This window comes from Toxotes jaculatrix, chromosome 12 (assembly GCF_017976425.1).
Source record: "Toxotes jaculatrix isolate fToxJac2 chromosome 12, fToxJac2.pri, whole genome shotgun sequence".
Classification (NCBI taxonomy): domain Eukaryota; kingdom Metazoa; phylum Chordata; class Actinopteri; family Toxotidae; genus Toxotes; species Toxotes jaculatrix.
In genome coordinates, this window is record NC_054405.1 from 18,875,811 (window position 1) to 18,891,773 (window position 15,963).

General features: G+C 41.1%; 1 protein-coding gene across 1 annotated transcript; it reads right to left on the reverse strand.

The window, feature by feature from the left end:
* Positions 1 to 436: 436 nt before the first annotated feature.
* Positions 437 to 15,287, reverse strand: LOC121191265 (actin filament-associated protein 1-like 1). The gene is made up of 19 exons (XM_041052442.1): positions 15,154 to 15,287; positions 9,041 to 9,169; positions 7,762 to 7,842; positions 7,234 to 7,319; positions 7,024 to 7,141; positions 6,813 to 6,902; positions 6,455 to 6,666; positions 5,838 to 6,017; positions 5,612 to 5,704; positions 4,794 to 4,896; positions 3,223 to 3,378; positions 2,626 to 2,840; positions 2,289 to 2,434; positions 2,087 to 2,168; positions 1,654 to 1,753; positions 1,341 to 1,508; positions 1,082 to 1,248; positions 786 to 911; positions 437 to 702 (listed from the first exon to the last, which is right to left on the reverse strand). The coding sequence occupies exons 1-19, from the start codon at positions 15,173 to 15,175 to the stop codon at positions 676 to 678; spliced, it is 2,301 nt and encodes a 766-aa protein (XP_040908376.1). The 5' UTR covers positions 15,176 to 15,287; the 3' UTR covers positions 437 to 675.
* Between the last annotated feature and the right edge of the window lie 676 nt (positions 15,288 to 15,963).

Consider the following 15,963-nt stretch of genomic DNA (forward strand, 5'->3'; position numbering starts at 1 on the left):
AATGGTTAAAAACCAATAGTTTCACATTGCGATAATAAACATTTACTCATTGGTTTCAGGAACAGTGTCATACTCAATATATCTTCCTAATGGTTTAAATACACATCACAAGATGTGAGATACTTGTCTCACTAATAACGATAATTTAAGGTAAGAATAACTTCGTTAGTTTTCATTGTACAGTGACAAATGTCATGTAAGAGGGAATAAAATCAGTGGGTGTGGATAGGAAGTCGTCTGTAACTCTGAACTCACAGTGTTGATGAACCACACTCTACCTTTGCTATGAACTTCTATGAAATAATCACATTTTCATGTCCTGCAGCCCTGTGCAAATGTAAACACACATGCAAACTCACACACAAACATATAAATTTCATGTTCATAGTGATCCACATTAATACTGCACTGGTACATTAGATCAGTCAAGTCTGTCATATTTACAGTGGTTGAGACAGCACCATGCTGCCCTGTACTTGCAAAGATTCCTCTTTTTTTTTTTTTAGATATGAGTAGGGAAGAATGTGTCAGTCTGTCCTCCCCCTCCTTCTCTTCTTCCTCTTCTCAGTGCCACTTCTTCTTGCTCTTTATCATCTTCTAACTTCACACATCCTCCTGTCACAGCTCAGTTTTTTTCTCCCCATGAATCCATCTGTCGATCCGTTCGTGTTCAGTCTAGGTCCCCTTCTTTGACTCCCACTCCTGGAAACCATGAGACAACATAAAGTGAGGAAAATATTTTTCTCTGTGCTTGTCTCTCTCTCTCTCTCTCACACACACTTTACCTTTGCCTTCTGCATGACGTTCCCCTTGGAGGAGGCGTACAGAGACGGAGGGCGTTTACGAAGCTCAGATGCTGAGTTTACTGGCACAGTCTCATTGTAAACCTTTTCAACTTTGCTGCCCTGTGGCTGCACACACAAACACAAACACATGGACCACCACACACACACACAAACACAAATAAAGCAAAAAAAAAAAAAAAAAGCAGTGAGATTTTCCAAAGAAACCCAGTGATGGGGAACATCTCTGACACTGCAGGAAATGTACAAGACTTTCAGTCTCTGCCTTAGACGCCTACCTTGACACTGATCTTGGTGTCAGTGGGTGGACCCAGTGCTCCTCTAGCCAATGACTTCTTCAGGTTTTCTTTGACTTCTGTCAGTCGGAGCTCCAGCTCCACCCTCTCCTCCTCCTTCTGTTTACACAGTGTCTCCAGCTCGGCTAACCGCTGTTCCACACCATGACCTGCACACACACACACACACACCCTCATGGTTAGTACTGCTATGAAGCTGAAGTCCAAACAGTGTTCTGTGCGTGTGTGATTTGTCCCTGACCTGTGCCACTCTTCATCTCCTCCTTCACCTCCTTCTTCTCCCTGCGGAAGGAAATCAGTGCATTTCTGAGCTCTTCCTTTTGCTTCTCCAGCTCCTCTTTCTGTGTCAGGTACCGCCTGGCATCCTCCTCTGCCCGCGTCTTCCCATACCGCCCGTACTGATTTACATCTAACAGGAAACAACACCAGAATATAAATAGACAGAGCAACGCTGGTGCAGCTTTATGATGAGCGAGAATGCCAATCATTCAGCTAGCGTTTCCACCATGTAATTTTCATGTAGCCAGTCTAATGAATCATGAGATGAGACTCACTGGAGGCATGTCTCTTGACGGCGGCCTGCTGTTCAGTTTTTTCAGAATCCCTGCTGGAGAAGGAGGCGTGGCGTCTCACCTGGCCTGCTGTACTCTCGTCCTACAGGATACAGGAAAATAAAGTACATTTTTTACACTTACAAAATTCTCTTCTTTAAACAGAAACTGTACAGCACAGAAAACATTCTGATTCTGAATTTTTAGTCTCCTCAACCTCTGATATCTAAAACCTTAAATTAAAATTGGGGTAGTCGAGTGTTTAAAAAGTAAGAATGTTACAAACTTAATTTAAATCAATTTAGATAAATCTGCAACTGAACATGGCAGGAAGAAGAAAGACTATAGAATCTTTGGAAAGCTTGAAGCATCTCCATGTTTGGCAGTGCATGCTATGATGTATGTAATCACTGAGTCACATGATTTTTTTCCTCACCGCAACACTTTCATAGACCTCATCATAAGTTCTGGAGTCTGTTGAGGCACTGCTGGAGGAAGTAGCAGTGGTAGTGGCCCAACTGAGAGGACAAAGAAGCAGAGACAGATGCATTTCAGGACAAAAGCTATAATAAGAGAGAGAAAGCTCCAGATAAACACATGCAGAAACACACAAACATATACTGTAGGAAGTGACTCACAGGAAGGAGTGTCTGGCAGCGTGCCGTATGTCTGTCAGTGTGTCCACGTCGATGTAGTCGTAGTGCAGCTCTTCAGGGAGAGTGGCGTTCCCGGTCTCTGCAAACAACACACCGAGCCAGCGGCCAACATCCTCCGAGCAGCTGGCCTGATGGACACACATATAAACACACATATAAACCCGCCCACAGTTTAGCTTCTTGGTTTCCACAAAAATGAAGGTGTGTTATCCCTGTGCACGTTAACTTTCTTCTGTCTTTATGAAAAAACAAACCAACCAGCCTGCATTAAACTACCAGTTTAAACTGTCCAAGATCTTTTGATGCTACAATGCAGTACCTCTAGAGCTGCCAGTTCATTGCCTCCCTGCAGGATGCGGAAGGAGAAGGGATGTTTGGGGCCGAGGCCACCTGGCACCACCTCTGCTCCTTTGAGAGGCACCACAATGACTGGGGGCCGCTGGTCACCAGGGTCCTTCTGCAGGTACAGGCTCCCTCCTCGCACCACACACCAACGCTCCTTCCAAGAACCGCTCAGACACACACTGAGGTAGCCTGTGAATGGAGATAAGAAATGTGAAAGTGATGAAAAGAAAAAAATTTTTTTTTTCTTTTTTTTGTATCTATATCTACAATAATAATATATTTTTTTACTCTTAAAGGCAATGTTACTGTAAGCACAATGGGTAAAAAATAAAGGTCAAATACAATTCAGCAAAATACAAATTGTATTGTAATGAATTGTGAAATAATTTTATAACAAAAGTTGGATATATGGTTATATGTTTTAGTCTATATTTTTTCAACATAAACTTTCTAACATTAATGTGTAACAGTAAAAACTTCTAGTAACCAATCAGTCACTTAAATGCGAAATCCACCAACTATTCTGCCAGCCAATCAACCAAATGTCCACTTGATTGGCTTGTGTCCTCACCACAGCGCGGGTTGTCATGGTGACCAGAAGACGAGGGAGGCTCTCCAGGTAAAGGGGGTTTCCGTTTGGAGAAAGTGATGATCCGATTGATTTTCTTCCCTGCTGCTCGGCTCATCGACCCCGTCAGCTCTGAGAAAGCTCCACGCTTCCCCCGGTCTGAAATCAAACAGACCTTGGTCAGACGGTGATGGAACTGACACTTAATACACAGCAGCTCATAGCAGCAATAGAGACTGTTGCTTCATCACTCAAGTATGTTTCTGTATTAGTGTTACATCAGCAGTATCAATAATACTTTCTGATTAAACATTCACACATTTGATCAATTATATTGAAACAAAAACGTAATAAAAACTGGAAGAAAATGAAAGGTTTCAACTGCTGAACATTCCTGTTAAAAAAAAGCGCATTTCTGAGAGACAAATTCCACCAAGTCAGGACTCTTTGTGCTTTCAGATTTCAATAATAATATACTGAATTTAATTCCACAGATGTCTTTTATTTATTCAGCCAAAACCTAGAGTGTGTTTGCGTACTTGTGTTGAATATACCAGGTGCTGCAGCGCTCTGCCCAGTATACTTCCTATGATGTCAGTGGGAGACAATCGCAGGAAGAGGACAGGAAGGATGTCATATCTGCTCTGCGCCTCATTTCCTGTCTCTCCCTCTCTCTCATGTCTCTTTAGGTTCAGAGTCCCTTGGTCAGTAAACAGGTCGTAGCATTACTGAAACAATATGACTGTGTTTGACCTATATTCTGACCCCGCATCATGGATCCCCTGCTTTATCCTTCCTGATTTTGTGGGTAGATAAACAAAAATAGTGTTCGTGCTTTTGATCACACTCCTGAAAGGGTGCATACGCGTATATGCATGTCTTTCTATGTTTGTGTCGACTAATTTTAGTTCAAAAGGATTGTAGTGAGGATATTTCTGCATTGTGAGGATATTTATGCCGTCAAAGGGCTGTTTGAGGGTTAAGACTTGGTTTTAGGGTTAAGGGTATAATTAAATTTAGGTTACGGTTAGGGTTACAGATTTAGTTTTGATGGTTAAGTTTAGGGGCTTGGGAATGCATTACATTACTGAGTGTCCTCACATCTGTAGAAAGACCAGCGTGTGTGTGTTCGCACGGGTGTTCTTTTGTACTTGTGGGGACTTGACCTGAGAGTGAGGACATTTTTGGAAAGTGAGGACATTTTAGCAACCATCCTTTGAGTGGCCCAATCAAATCTGAAGGATTTAATTTAAATCCCTCCCCAAACGCCACCCACATATATGTGTTTCACTGGGAAAAACTTCACATTAGAGAACATAAAGATGCTCTAACCATGACTGAGTCATACAGCGTGTCTCTGTGCTAACTCTAGAAAAATCATGGTTGAATCTTAAAATATGCATCACAAATAAAGTACTGTAAAATATACAATTATAAAATACACCTTCTAAGTTTCAATTGCAGACAATCATACAAAGACCCAAATACAATATTATAATACAACCAAAATATGACCACTCATTTAGTCACCAACATAATGTTGCACTCTGCATCGCTCATACAGTTAAACCTACTGAATGAGTCAGTGGTGTCCCGTCCTGGTACATGTGTGGTGGACTGACTCTCTGCTGTTGGCCCGCTGTCTGAGTCTGAAGCCTGCCGATCAGACTGCAGCACCTGGCAAAGGAAAAGCAGAAACCGTTATTACTCCTCATTCCCGTGAAATATGAACAGAGGAGAGGAGAGGAACTCCAGAGACGAAACAGTAAGACATACATACATACATACATATATATATATATATATATATATATATATATATATATATATATATATATATATATATATATATATATATATATATATATATATTCTGTTTTAACAAAGCATTGTCCTTTAATGAAGCAAAATGTTGTCAACAAAAATGACACAGAAGCTGCTTCGTGGAATATGTTCTACTGACTATGTATTTCTAAAACTATTCTGCCAACATGGGGTGTAACTGCCATGTCACCATGCCTCCAGCTCTTTGGCTTTGCAGCTGTGTGCCAAAAGTCTGTTGAGGGTATGAAGCTCTTTGAAAGCACGCCAGCACAGCAACCGCAATAATGTCACCTCACTCACTGCTTGTAAACTAGAAGCCAAAGGAACAGTTGTGTCATGTGTGGGCTGAAAGAAATGATGTCAGCAACTTTAAAATGTAAAAACTAGAATATAGATTCAGAATGAAATGCACCTCAGTAGATGAAGAAATAGATATTACAGTATGGTACTCAATTGTTGTTGTTTATCTGGCACATAGAGCCTTCGTTTAGACGGAAAATAAAAGAACTTATATAACACAATAGATCAACAGACAAACACTCAAAGACAAATGCAGAAACACACACACCTTGTCAAGCTCCAGCTTCCTCTGTATAATGGGAGAAGTGGATCCATCTGGTCCTTCAGTGTTGCTACACTGGCTCCCAACATCTTGCACCACCTGGACCCAGAAAAGGAAAACCTTCACTTCCAAATACAACCTTGTGTTTCCTCCCTGAGCCATATTCCCCTGTGTCTTCCCCCACTGTTGTCTGTCTCAGCACTGGCACCTCTGATATAATGAATAAAGGTACCTTGAGCCATCGCTGGGCTTGCTCTTTACTCTGAACAGCCAGGACTAGCGCTTCGCCTCCAGGCAACGAGAAGCGCAACTCGTGTCTCTTTTTCCTGCCCTCTTTAGGGACATAGATGACGTTGCACAAATTCAGTGGGAGCTCTGTGTGTGGAGTGCTCTCTTTGATGCTCTTATAACACTGTAAAAGAGAGAGAGTGAGAATGAGGTATAGAAAGGGAGAGGAAAAAAAAAAAATTTGTTTCTGTAAAATTACATAACGCAGAGTATGTACTTTGATGTATCGTTTGATGCCGTTGCACTGATATGGTTTTTCAGGTTGCTATCCCTGCTAAACCAAAACAACTACAAAAGGTCAACTCTTGTTGAGATTTGTGATGAGATGGAAAGTTACTGCATGTAATGCTATGCCCTGATGAATAATTAGCCTGGTGTTCAGATGTCTGACTGACCAAAATGTGCTGCTGACTCTTCTAGAAGGTGTCAGGGGCCTAACTGCGTTCAGCGGTGAGGGTATCCTCTCTCTCATTTACTTTTCTCCTGTTTAGTCCGACAAACTTTAAACCAACGTTAAATTTCACGTAATATGAAAGATAAGTTAGAGCAGTATTGATTTACCTGCAGTTTATTGTCTCGCACAACGACTAGCTGTTTAGCCCACTGGCCAAAACGTTTCTTTCGCAGCAGGAAGGCACAGATGCGACAGTCTCTAACTGGTCCATCTGAGCTCTCCTCAGCCGTCCATCTCTGAGGTTGGTCACGCCCCTTTGCCTCCTCGTCCTCTTCTTCATAAGACTCATAGGAACTGCTCAGAGCATCTGAGTCATTGTCTGAACACCAGAAATAAAAGGCATGATTAATTCATAAAACCTCCGAAGACACTTTCTGATTCTGTTCAATCATTTATTCCACGTACTTCACAAACAGAACATGCCTGTGTTTACAGTTGTATGAGTGCAAGAGAGGATCGACTCACAAGAGTTTTTGGGAGGACCGTTAATCCTGGTGGTGGGGTAATTATTGTCTGCATCTTCATAGTAAGCATCTTCCACTGAGTTTCTGGAAGCTACAGGCGAGAAGAGTTGAGATAAGATATGAAGAAACTCCTAATAACTGAGTTGCTTATAAACATTAAATAGTGTGCAAATCTGTGTTTTTGAGTGTGTTTGTGCGTGTACAGAACTGACTGTTCATATTGGTGGTAAAGTACTGAGGGGTGGATCCAGGATCCAGAGGAACAGCCTCTTCATAGTAGTCATCAGGAAGGGGGGTGGTTGGCAGCGGAGGGGGTGTGTCGGTGGGTGTCTGAAGAGCCAAGGTGAAGGTTAAACCACAGTTTTAGTTACAAGGACAATAAGGGCAGGTGGACAGTCAGTTAGATACTGTGGGTGACTCACCGATTTATTAGGATGAGTCTTCTCCTCTTCCTCTTTGTGTTCTTTCTGCTCCACCGGAGATACACTGAGCATGTGTAAATCACAGTCTGGTGGAACAAGAAAGGATTAACATTATTAGAAGTGTGAATGTCCTTTAAATAAAAGATGTATTGACAATAACATATTGTATTTATATATTGTATGTATACTATTTGAGCTTTTTATTCCACCAGTAGCTTGCTCATTTTTCAATCAGTAAAGACAAGCACGCATCACACTGAAATGCCATGGTTGTCTCCTGAGACAACGTAGGACTGGAAGGTGTATTCCAAATTATCTGAGCTAACTGACTGAAACTGCCGACATTCCCTACAGCCACGCCTACAGCATGGCTATAGTTAAACAGTTAAATATCTCTTATAACAAATGTTTTTTAGCTCATTATTTAGATCTTGTGGTGTGATGATTGTAAATATACAATCATGATCATTTCTCCATAAGGCTTTATGACACCGAACTGGCCTGAAGACACTTTGAGGGTCTACTCACCAAAATCCTCAAACAGAGACTCTACAAAGCTCGTGCCGTTGCCATAGAGACAGCTGTTCATGTAGACGTCAGATCCATTGACTGTGGAAAAGATTAATTAGGGGTTAGAAATAGGATCAGAGTTAGAGCTAGGATTGTGGTCTATGCTGAGGCCAGGAGAGTCAGGATTACCAGAGTGTACAGAGACGCAGCAAACAGACACCAGGGGAGCACTCACTGAGTACCAGTATTAAACTATCTGCATTTTTAGGCCAAAAAATTGTTTGGAGACCTACACCAGACAATGAGGGAGTGCTGACTGTAAATATTTGTACCAGTAAAATAAAGATAAAGGAAGTCATAAAACACATGTGAAAGTTTGCACAACCTCCCAGACTTTCTGGAAGTGTTGAGAGAAATCAATCCCTAAAGTTTTTGGCTGTATAAACTGAATTTATCTAATATACTAGTTTATTTTGTAAAAGCCTTAAGAGAGAGTACAGTCAGGGCAGCCTGGGTCCATTCTAACATTTGTTGTGAACCGCCACAATGTTTTGCTTTTCTCCTTTCTTTGACCTCCTCTCATTATCCTCTTTAAACTTTACATTTCATTATCCTCTTACATCAATCCTTTTATCCTCGCCGACATCCTGTTTTCTCCCAGATAAACCAGGATCTACTCTAAAGACTTCAGTAAGATTTGGAGTTATGGACATTGCATTGTTGCATGTCTCTGTGTATAAGTAGCGCACGGTATCTCATGCAGTGTACTGCAGTTACAGTCTGGTTAGCTAATAACAGGAAGGTTGCTCCATTGCAAAAAGACATGGGCCAAATAAAACAATTTATTTGTATATAAATAAACACTGCTTTAGTGACTTTGAACAAATTACTCAACTCTGAAATCCTTTGGCTGAACTGCTGCAAGTGTCAAACTGAACTGCTGTGAGGCAGGATGCAGCTGAAAACCACAAGCATGCTAAGTCAAATTTCGTTGGATGAATAATTATTTCCCTGTTTGTAATAAGGTATTTAACACCTGCAGCAGAAAATGAAAATTGAAATTAAGGGCTACCTGTAACTTACTAATGTGAGAAGACCCCAATTTAGCCTCAGTGAAATAACAATAGGAATGGGTTTATCAAAAGTAATTCCATGCTTTAGGTCCAGTTCAGCTGACTGAACTGAAACAAATATGTGAATGTTGTTCTTTTTGCTATCCAAGCATTAGTGGAAGCTTTGCCAACTGTAAAAAAAAAACAAAAAAAAACACATCACACAGGAGTTGATACTGTTGTACCTGACAGCTGCAATGAGTCCAGGATGTTCCGTATGGAGGCCATCTTGTCAGCAGTGGCAGGACTGACCGTCTCATGGTCCAGCATCTTCAGCAGAGAACCCAACTCATTTACAAGTCGCTCCATCACCACTGGAAACCACAAAAAACAGAGAACATATTAACTGGGTTTGAAGAACTACAATAAAATACTCTTTGGCGTTGAGCACCATCAGGTCATTATGGGAAAGCAAAGAGTCAAGACACTCAACATGGCTAAAACAAATATCAGTGTAACACACGTATGCCAGGGCAGGCAGGCAAGTGCAAGCAAAACTGGCAGTTCAAGAGGGGCATGAAGTTAGTTTGGAACTCAGCTCACCGCCTGTTGCAACAGCTGAGAGGGAAGAGATATTTAGCATCCTAACATATCAGCCTATTCATTGCGTCCGCCTCAGAGTCAGCCTTTTTGTGTATTGTGAGTTTTCCATGCTTGTCCCTGCACCACCACAGATCAAATCATACTCTCAGTTTGTACATTTCAAGCTTTCTTTGAAAAATAATTGTTTTCATGTTCAACACTGACATCCTGTGAGTCTACGTGTGTGTGTCAATGTGTGTGTTTCTGTGTGTGTTTTGTTGACCTTGACATTGTTCCAAATGCTCTGACACACTCTCATACATCCTGCCTGCTCAGAGCCGACAAAGAGAGGAGGGGAGGAAAGAGAGTCAGAGAGAAAAGAAGGTGAGGAGGAGGGGGCAGGACGCTTCCTTTCCTGAAGGAAATGCAGCCAAAGTAAAGAAGGAAATCTGTAGTTCTAACAGAGATATAAGGATATGGTTACCAAACTGCCTTTAGTTCTGGGTTGGTTTAATTATTTACTCATTCATTAAAGAACTGCACACAAATGGTTGTGTGAGAGCTGCTCTCTAGTGGTGTACAGTAATAGTGTAAATGGTAATTAAATATGACATTATACCTGCTGAATTATGAAATGCATAACCTGCAATTTATGAGAGAGAGGTAGTGCAAGGATTAAGAAAGAAAAAAAATATATATCAAAAACATCAAAACAGTCCGTGTTTCTCACACAGAGAGTAAAGACAGAGACAGTGAGAGAAAAGCCCTCACTCTCCCATAAGCTTCTTCCGCCGCCCTCCCGGTCTGACAATACTCTATTGTCTCCACGAAGGCCAAAATTAGACGACCACAATGGTCCGCAAGACCAGAGCAAACAAAACAATGTCAGAAACTCCAACAAAAAAACAAAACAGGAACTAACACACACACAGTCTGAGAAGGGGAGTGGTGCAACACAGCTGCATCGTCTCGATCCATGGGTGTTCAGGGTTAAAGGATATATCTCCAGCAGCTGTGCGTGTATGTCTGTGTGTGTGTGTGTACACCACTTCTCAGCCAGCAGCTGTGGTTTCCTGTCTTAGCTGTCGACAGAAGCTTCTCTCCACTCCTTCCTGATCTCGACTCTCTCCTTCATCCACCTCTTGCTCTCGCTCATCCTCCCACTTTTCCCTCTCTCTTTTTCCATTCTTCTCCATCCTGCTGTTTCTCCTTCTGTCCCAACATCCTCTGTCATCCTAAACTCCAATTCCGCCTCCTATTCACATTTTTTTCCTCTATATCTTTTGTCACCAGCTTCATTTTGTTTGCCATCTATTAAAAAGTTTCTCAGATGCTCAAATTAGCTCACTTCTCATTTTTTTGCACAAAACACAAACAATAAAGATTCAGTGTAATCAATCAGTGTAAATAAAGCCATTGGGCTTTTGGTCTATTTTCTGTTTATTGAAGTTTAACTTCAGTTAACAGTCAAGGGCATCGGTGCATTTGCCGTCTCTCTAGCTCGCGCTCTCATTCTCTCGGGGGACTGGAGGGTTCAGAGGCTGAGAATCAGCTGTTCTGGAGGCTTGTGGTCGGTCTCACCCACAGAGGGATCTTTGTAACCCCCCATTCCACACACACGCGCGCAGACACACACACACACGGCACAAATTTCCTCCTCGAATCCATTTTTTTCCACTGATGGACACAGATATTCGCTCACACACAAAAACTATTAATTTGTACTTATCCAATACAGAGCAAACATACAGTCACAAGAGTACTTTAGTAAATATGTAGTGTGTGTGTGCTTTTACATACATTTTTGCGTGTTTCCGCAGACAGACTTCCTGAAGAAGGTCAGTCATGAGACCTGAGCCATGCGACTCTCATTTGAACTGATTTAGTGTGTTTGGTTGCAGCTCAGAACAAAACAACCAACTACTCACTGCTGCTGCTGTTTATCTCACCACATAATGGTTATGGGCAGCAGGGCGACAGAGAAAGGATACTTTACTCCTCCTAATCTGAGGCTTTCACTCCTATCCATTACACATCTTACCCATCAATCACACCAATCCAAGGCCAACCTCCTTCTTAGGTTGCCTCTCCCATCCAAACTAGTTATGAACATTTCAGGACTGAGAAGAAATACTGTATATAAATTTAAAATGTTGTTGTTTCCATGAATTATGATGCCTGAGGCACATGATTATCTGTAACAGGAACATTCAAACTGTACTTATGTGACACAAACACAAGCTTTTCATACCTTTTTCAATTTCAAGCCTCTAAAGTGTATGAAACTGCTATTTTGCACTACAGCAGGCATCCCTTTTCTGCCTCCCCCACACTCCCAGAGGCTGAGGTCCCTCCAGATCCCACATTCTCCCCTCCACTCCTTTCTTTCTCCACCACCCTCCTCCCTCTCTGATCTTTTCCTTTTAACTCCTTTCCCTTGTCTGCCTCCCTCCATCCCTTTTCCAGACACCCATCCTCTTCAGACAGAGGTCAGAGTTCAAGTCTTGGCGGCCCCAGCAGCTCCCTCTAAGACAAAAGTCTGCTTCAGAGATTCAGCATCCCCTAATTCATATTTTTGAGACAACAGTAGATGGTGTCATTGCTCGCCCGGGGTTAGCATTCAGTCAGACACTTTAAAAAGTCCCCTCCAAACCGAGCAAGCTGGCAAGAGCTTTAAAAAGAACCAGCTGCAGGAAAAAAATTCTCTTTTTCACATTCTTCCAGTATCTTATCACTTTCCTCTGATAATAAATGGTGAAGAGACACGGGAAGCAGAGAGGGATGACACAAGCTCAGTCACTGTGGCTCAGCATGAGTTTGATTTCAAACCCAGACTGCTGCGGTGCTATGGTTTCACCAGGTAAGCAGCCACAGGTAAGGAGCCATTTATCCACTATAGTGAGCATGGGACGGCCACATGCCTTGGTTTAATTCGCTCAACAAAGAAAATTGTGATGCACGCTGGTATGCAAAAAGAATCCACTTCCTACCAGATAAAGGAAAAGTTTAACATTTTGGGAAATACACTTATTTGCTTCCTTGCCGAGAGTCAGATGTGAAGATTGACATCACTCTCATGTCTGTCTGATAAATACGAAACTCCGGCAGCTGGCTAACTTAGTTTAGCACCAACACTGGAAACACGGGAAATAGTCCGAAGGTAACAAAATCCTTGTAACAACACTGAATTCCACCAATGTTATTAACATGTTCTCTCCTTTGTTTAAGTCATACAAACACAGAAGAGTTAAAGATGGCAAATCGTGTTAATTAGAGCCATGCTATTTGTTTACTCCTGTTTCAAGTTGTTATGCTAAGCTAAGCTAACTGCTTTCTAGAAGTAGCTTCATATTGTATTATCATTCATATGTGGTTACCACACAGAGATGAGAGTGGTAATCTTCTTATCTAACACTCTAAACTTCTCCTTTAAACATGCTAAATATGCTTATTGACTTTCTTCCCAAGAGATAATAAATAAATAAATAAATAAATAAATAATGAAAACTTATACCCCTCTAATGTCTGTACTGAAATTATGAGGCAGCCAGAAGACTGTTAGCCTCGCCTAGACTTGCCTTCCAACACCTCTAATTAACACAAAATGTCTTGTTGTTTAATCTGTACAAAAACAACCAGTTATGATTTTACAGCAGGATATGTGCCTGAAAGTCAATTGAACGGTCACACAGAAACTGGAACTGGTCATTCTTCATTTGATTGTTTTTTTTTTTTTTTGTGTAATGAAGCAATCACATAAACACTAACTGAAATTACTGCACCAGACAAACACTTTGTTCCTGTGAGCTGTCTTCTCTGTCTCTCACTCTCACACACATGACTGCATACAACCACTATCATGCTACAGAGTTGTTTTTTTGCGATAGTATTTCCTGGGAGTGATATGGTGGTGATGACAATAATAAAACCTTCAGCTGGACAAAACACGATACAGTGTTTTTCCCTGTTTGGTAGAGGAGTATTACTACACAATCAGCCTAGTTTCCACCTACAACAAGCTAAAAAGCGTGACATGTGCAGACCTGCTGCTTTAGATATCGCTGTCATAGAAAGTTTTCGTTCAACTGAAGGACAGAAACCAAAACAAACATTATTTCACTGTGGGAAATATCACCAAAAATTAAATCAAGAAAGCGTTTTGGAGTTTGTTTCTCAGAGAATGGAAAAAGGGAGTAGGTGGGAGTCAGTGGTAGTAGAGGAGAAGGAAAAGGGAGGAGGAAATGTAAGGGAATCATGGTCGAGGTCAAGGCTTGTGACAGTTGTTAAACACAAATACATGATATGATGCCTGTGTGTGGGTGTACACATGCAGTCAATCATTACAGTCTTTAGTATTATCAAGTGTGTTAATTGTATGAACGTGAGTAAAGTGTAAGAGAGGAGTAACTTTTTTTCGCTTTTTCAAAATTCCACTGAAGGCTGTATGAAACCATGCTAACTCTGCCATACCAAAAGCCATTTTACAAATTTTATTTCAATTTTGGCACAGAACTTCATTATCAGTTACTCCTATTTTGAGCATATTTTCCTCTAAACTGCACAGCTGCAAAAGTGTTACACTGGGACACTTGTATAAAATGGCCATCTTTAATGTTATTACTAACACCTGTGATTTTCCTGCTATGAAAGGTCAAAATATTTGCTCTGAAAAACACCTACTGCCAAACATTTATATGATCTGATTTACTGTCTGACTGATGTCACATTGGTAGTGGGTAGATATTCATTCAGTAGTATGCAATTAAACAATTATAATCAAAATAATTATCTTCATCACAGTCAGCACCATAAACTTAATGACTGTGATGATTATTACATAGCTATATATAAGATGACACCATTACTCTTACTTAAATTAGTTTGGAGGTGATCTGCCCAGGCACTGAACAGTCAGTTGTTTGTTGTTTTGACTGAACTTTGTTTCTAATTTTAGAATGAACTATTTCTTTTACCTCAATTTATCCTTCTATTTAAGGCAAGTGACACCATTTTTCTTTTTTTTGAGGAAATTCATACTGTTGCTTAAAGTAATGGGCTTATTAGACCAATTGCCTGAAGGCAACGTGACGTTAATGAAGCACGAATGAACGCCTTTCCTCTTAATTCCCTCTCATTGTTACCCTTTACAGAATCACTTGTGATCCTCGTTTGCCAGAATATCCAGTTTAAGCCCCTGCTTCATCACCTGGTGTCACATAATGCAGCTTCCTGTTTCCAATAAGTTGCCTGAAGGCGACGAGACAGAGCGTCCATTCAGCTCCTGCTGCTGCTGCTGCTGCAGCCGCTTCACTTCCAGCAGCGCTGCTTCCAACAGGGCACTTCTCTGTTGGTATCAGATTGCATCACTCTACCTGGGTGAGGGTACCTCCTCCTCCATCCAATCACAGCGCACCAACCGGCGTGTAGGTGCATGACATCACCCCCCACGTTACTCCAGCGGTCTAACCGGGAATCTACCTTGTTTAGAGGTTTAGTCGGATGACCTGTCCGATGTTCCTTTTCTCTCGTTTTTATTCGGCCAGTACCCAAAATAAAAACACAGCATCTCTTTTGCTTTAGGGGTCACCGTGTCTCCTTTCTCACAATGAGTTTTAAGTGGCAAGTAAAGTGATGGATTTTTTTTTTTTTTTTTATCCTGGGAATTTGTGACCGTATCCATTAATGGAGGCTCCCTCTCAAAGTTGTTACACGTTCACTGTAGTTTTCTGTCGAGAATAAATATGAACATGTGTTATAAAGAGTGACTTTTACTCACCACTTTGGCGTTTGGAGTCCATGTCTGGTACTTTGCAGTGGCTCACACTCAGTGTTTCCGGTAATAATCCCTTGGTTGTTTCATTTAAAAGCTGCGGTTGTTAACATGTGAGGCTCGTGTGCCTCAAAGACAGCGGAGCTCTGTCAGCCTCTGTGCGGATAACTGAGTCAGAGTGGCCGCTAACTGTTTTTAGTTTGACTCGGCAGCCGCGGGTTCTTCATCCAGGGCTCCGCTGGGTCCTAGTGCTAGTCCCAACACTTCAGCTAAATATTTGGTTTTCTTTTTTCACTTTTTCTTGTGAATTACTAAATATTTTTTCCTCCTTAAGACTAGAAAAATGTCAGCTTTTGGTTGAATTGGTCACAACTGATAATGAGGAGTTGTAACTAGACTATGCTTTGTTTTAAGGGATGAAATGTACATTTGAATTATTAAAGCAGTGTTGATACATCAGTTTGCATTCTTGGCAGGAGTATCATTATATTCCTTGATATTCCCTGACTTTCCCAAATATTCCTTGATTTTCCATGACAAAAGTGAGTTTACGCTGAATATGGGGAGATGAGAGTAGTAGAGGTGAAAGATACAATGAGATAATTCCTTAATTTCTATCGAATTGCTGCAAATTACATTATAAATAACCAGAAAGCAGAAACATTCCTGGAGATAACTTGTATAAATTACTTGAATCTTTTTTTAAAAACCCACTGACCCCTAAACCGCAAAGTACATGTCTGAAATAAATGTGCCTGCTCACCATCCCAACCATCATCACGTACATTCGTAAAAAACAATGACAATAAATAATAA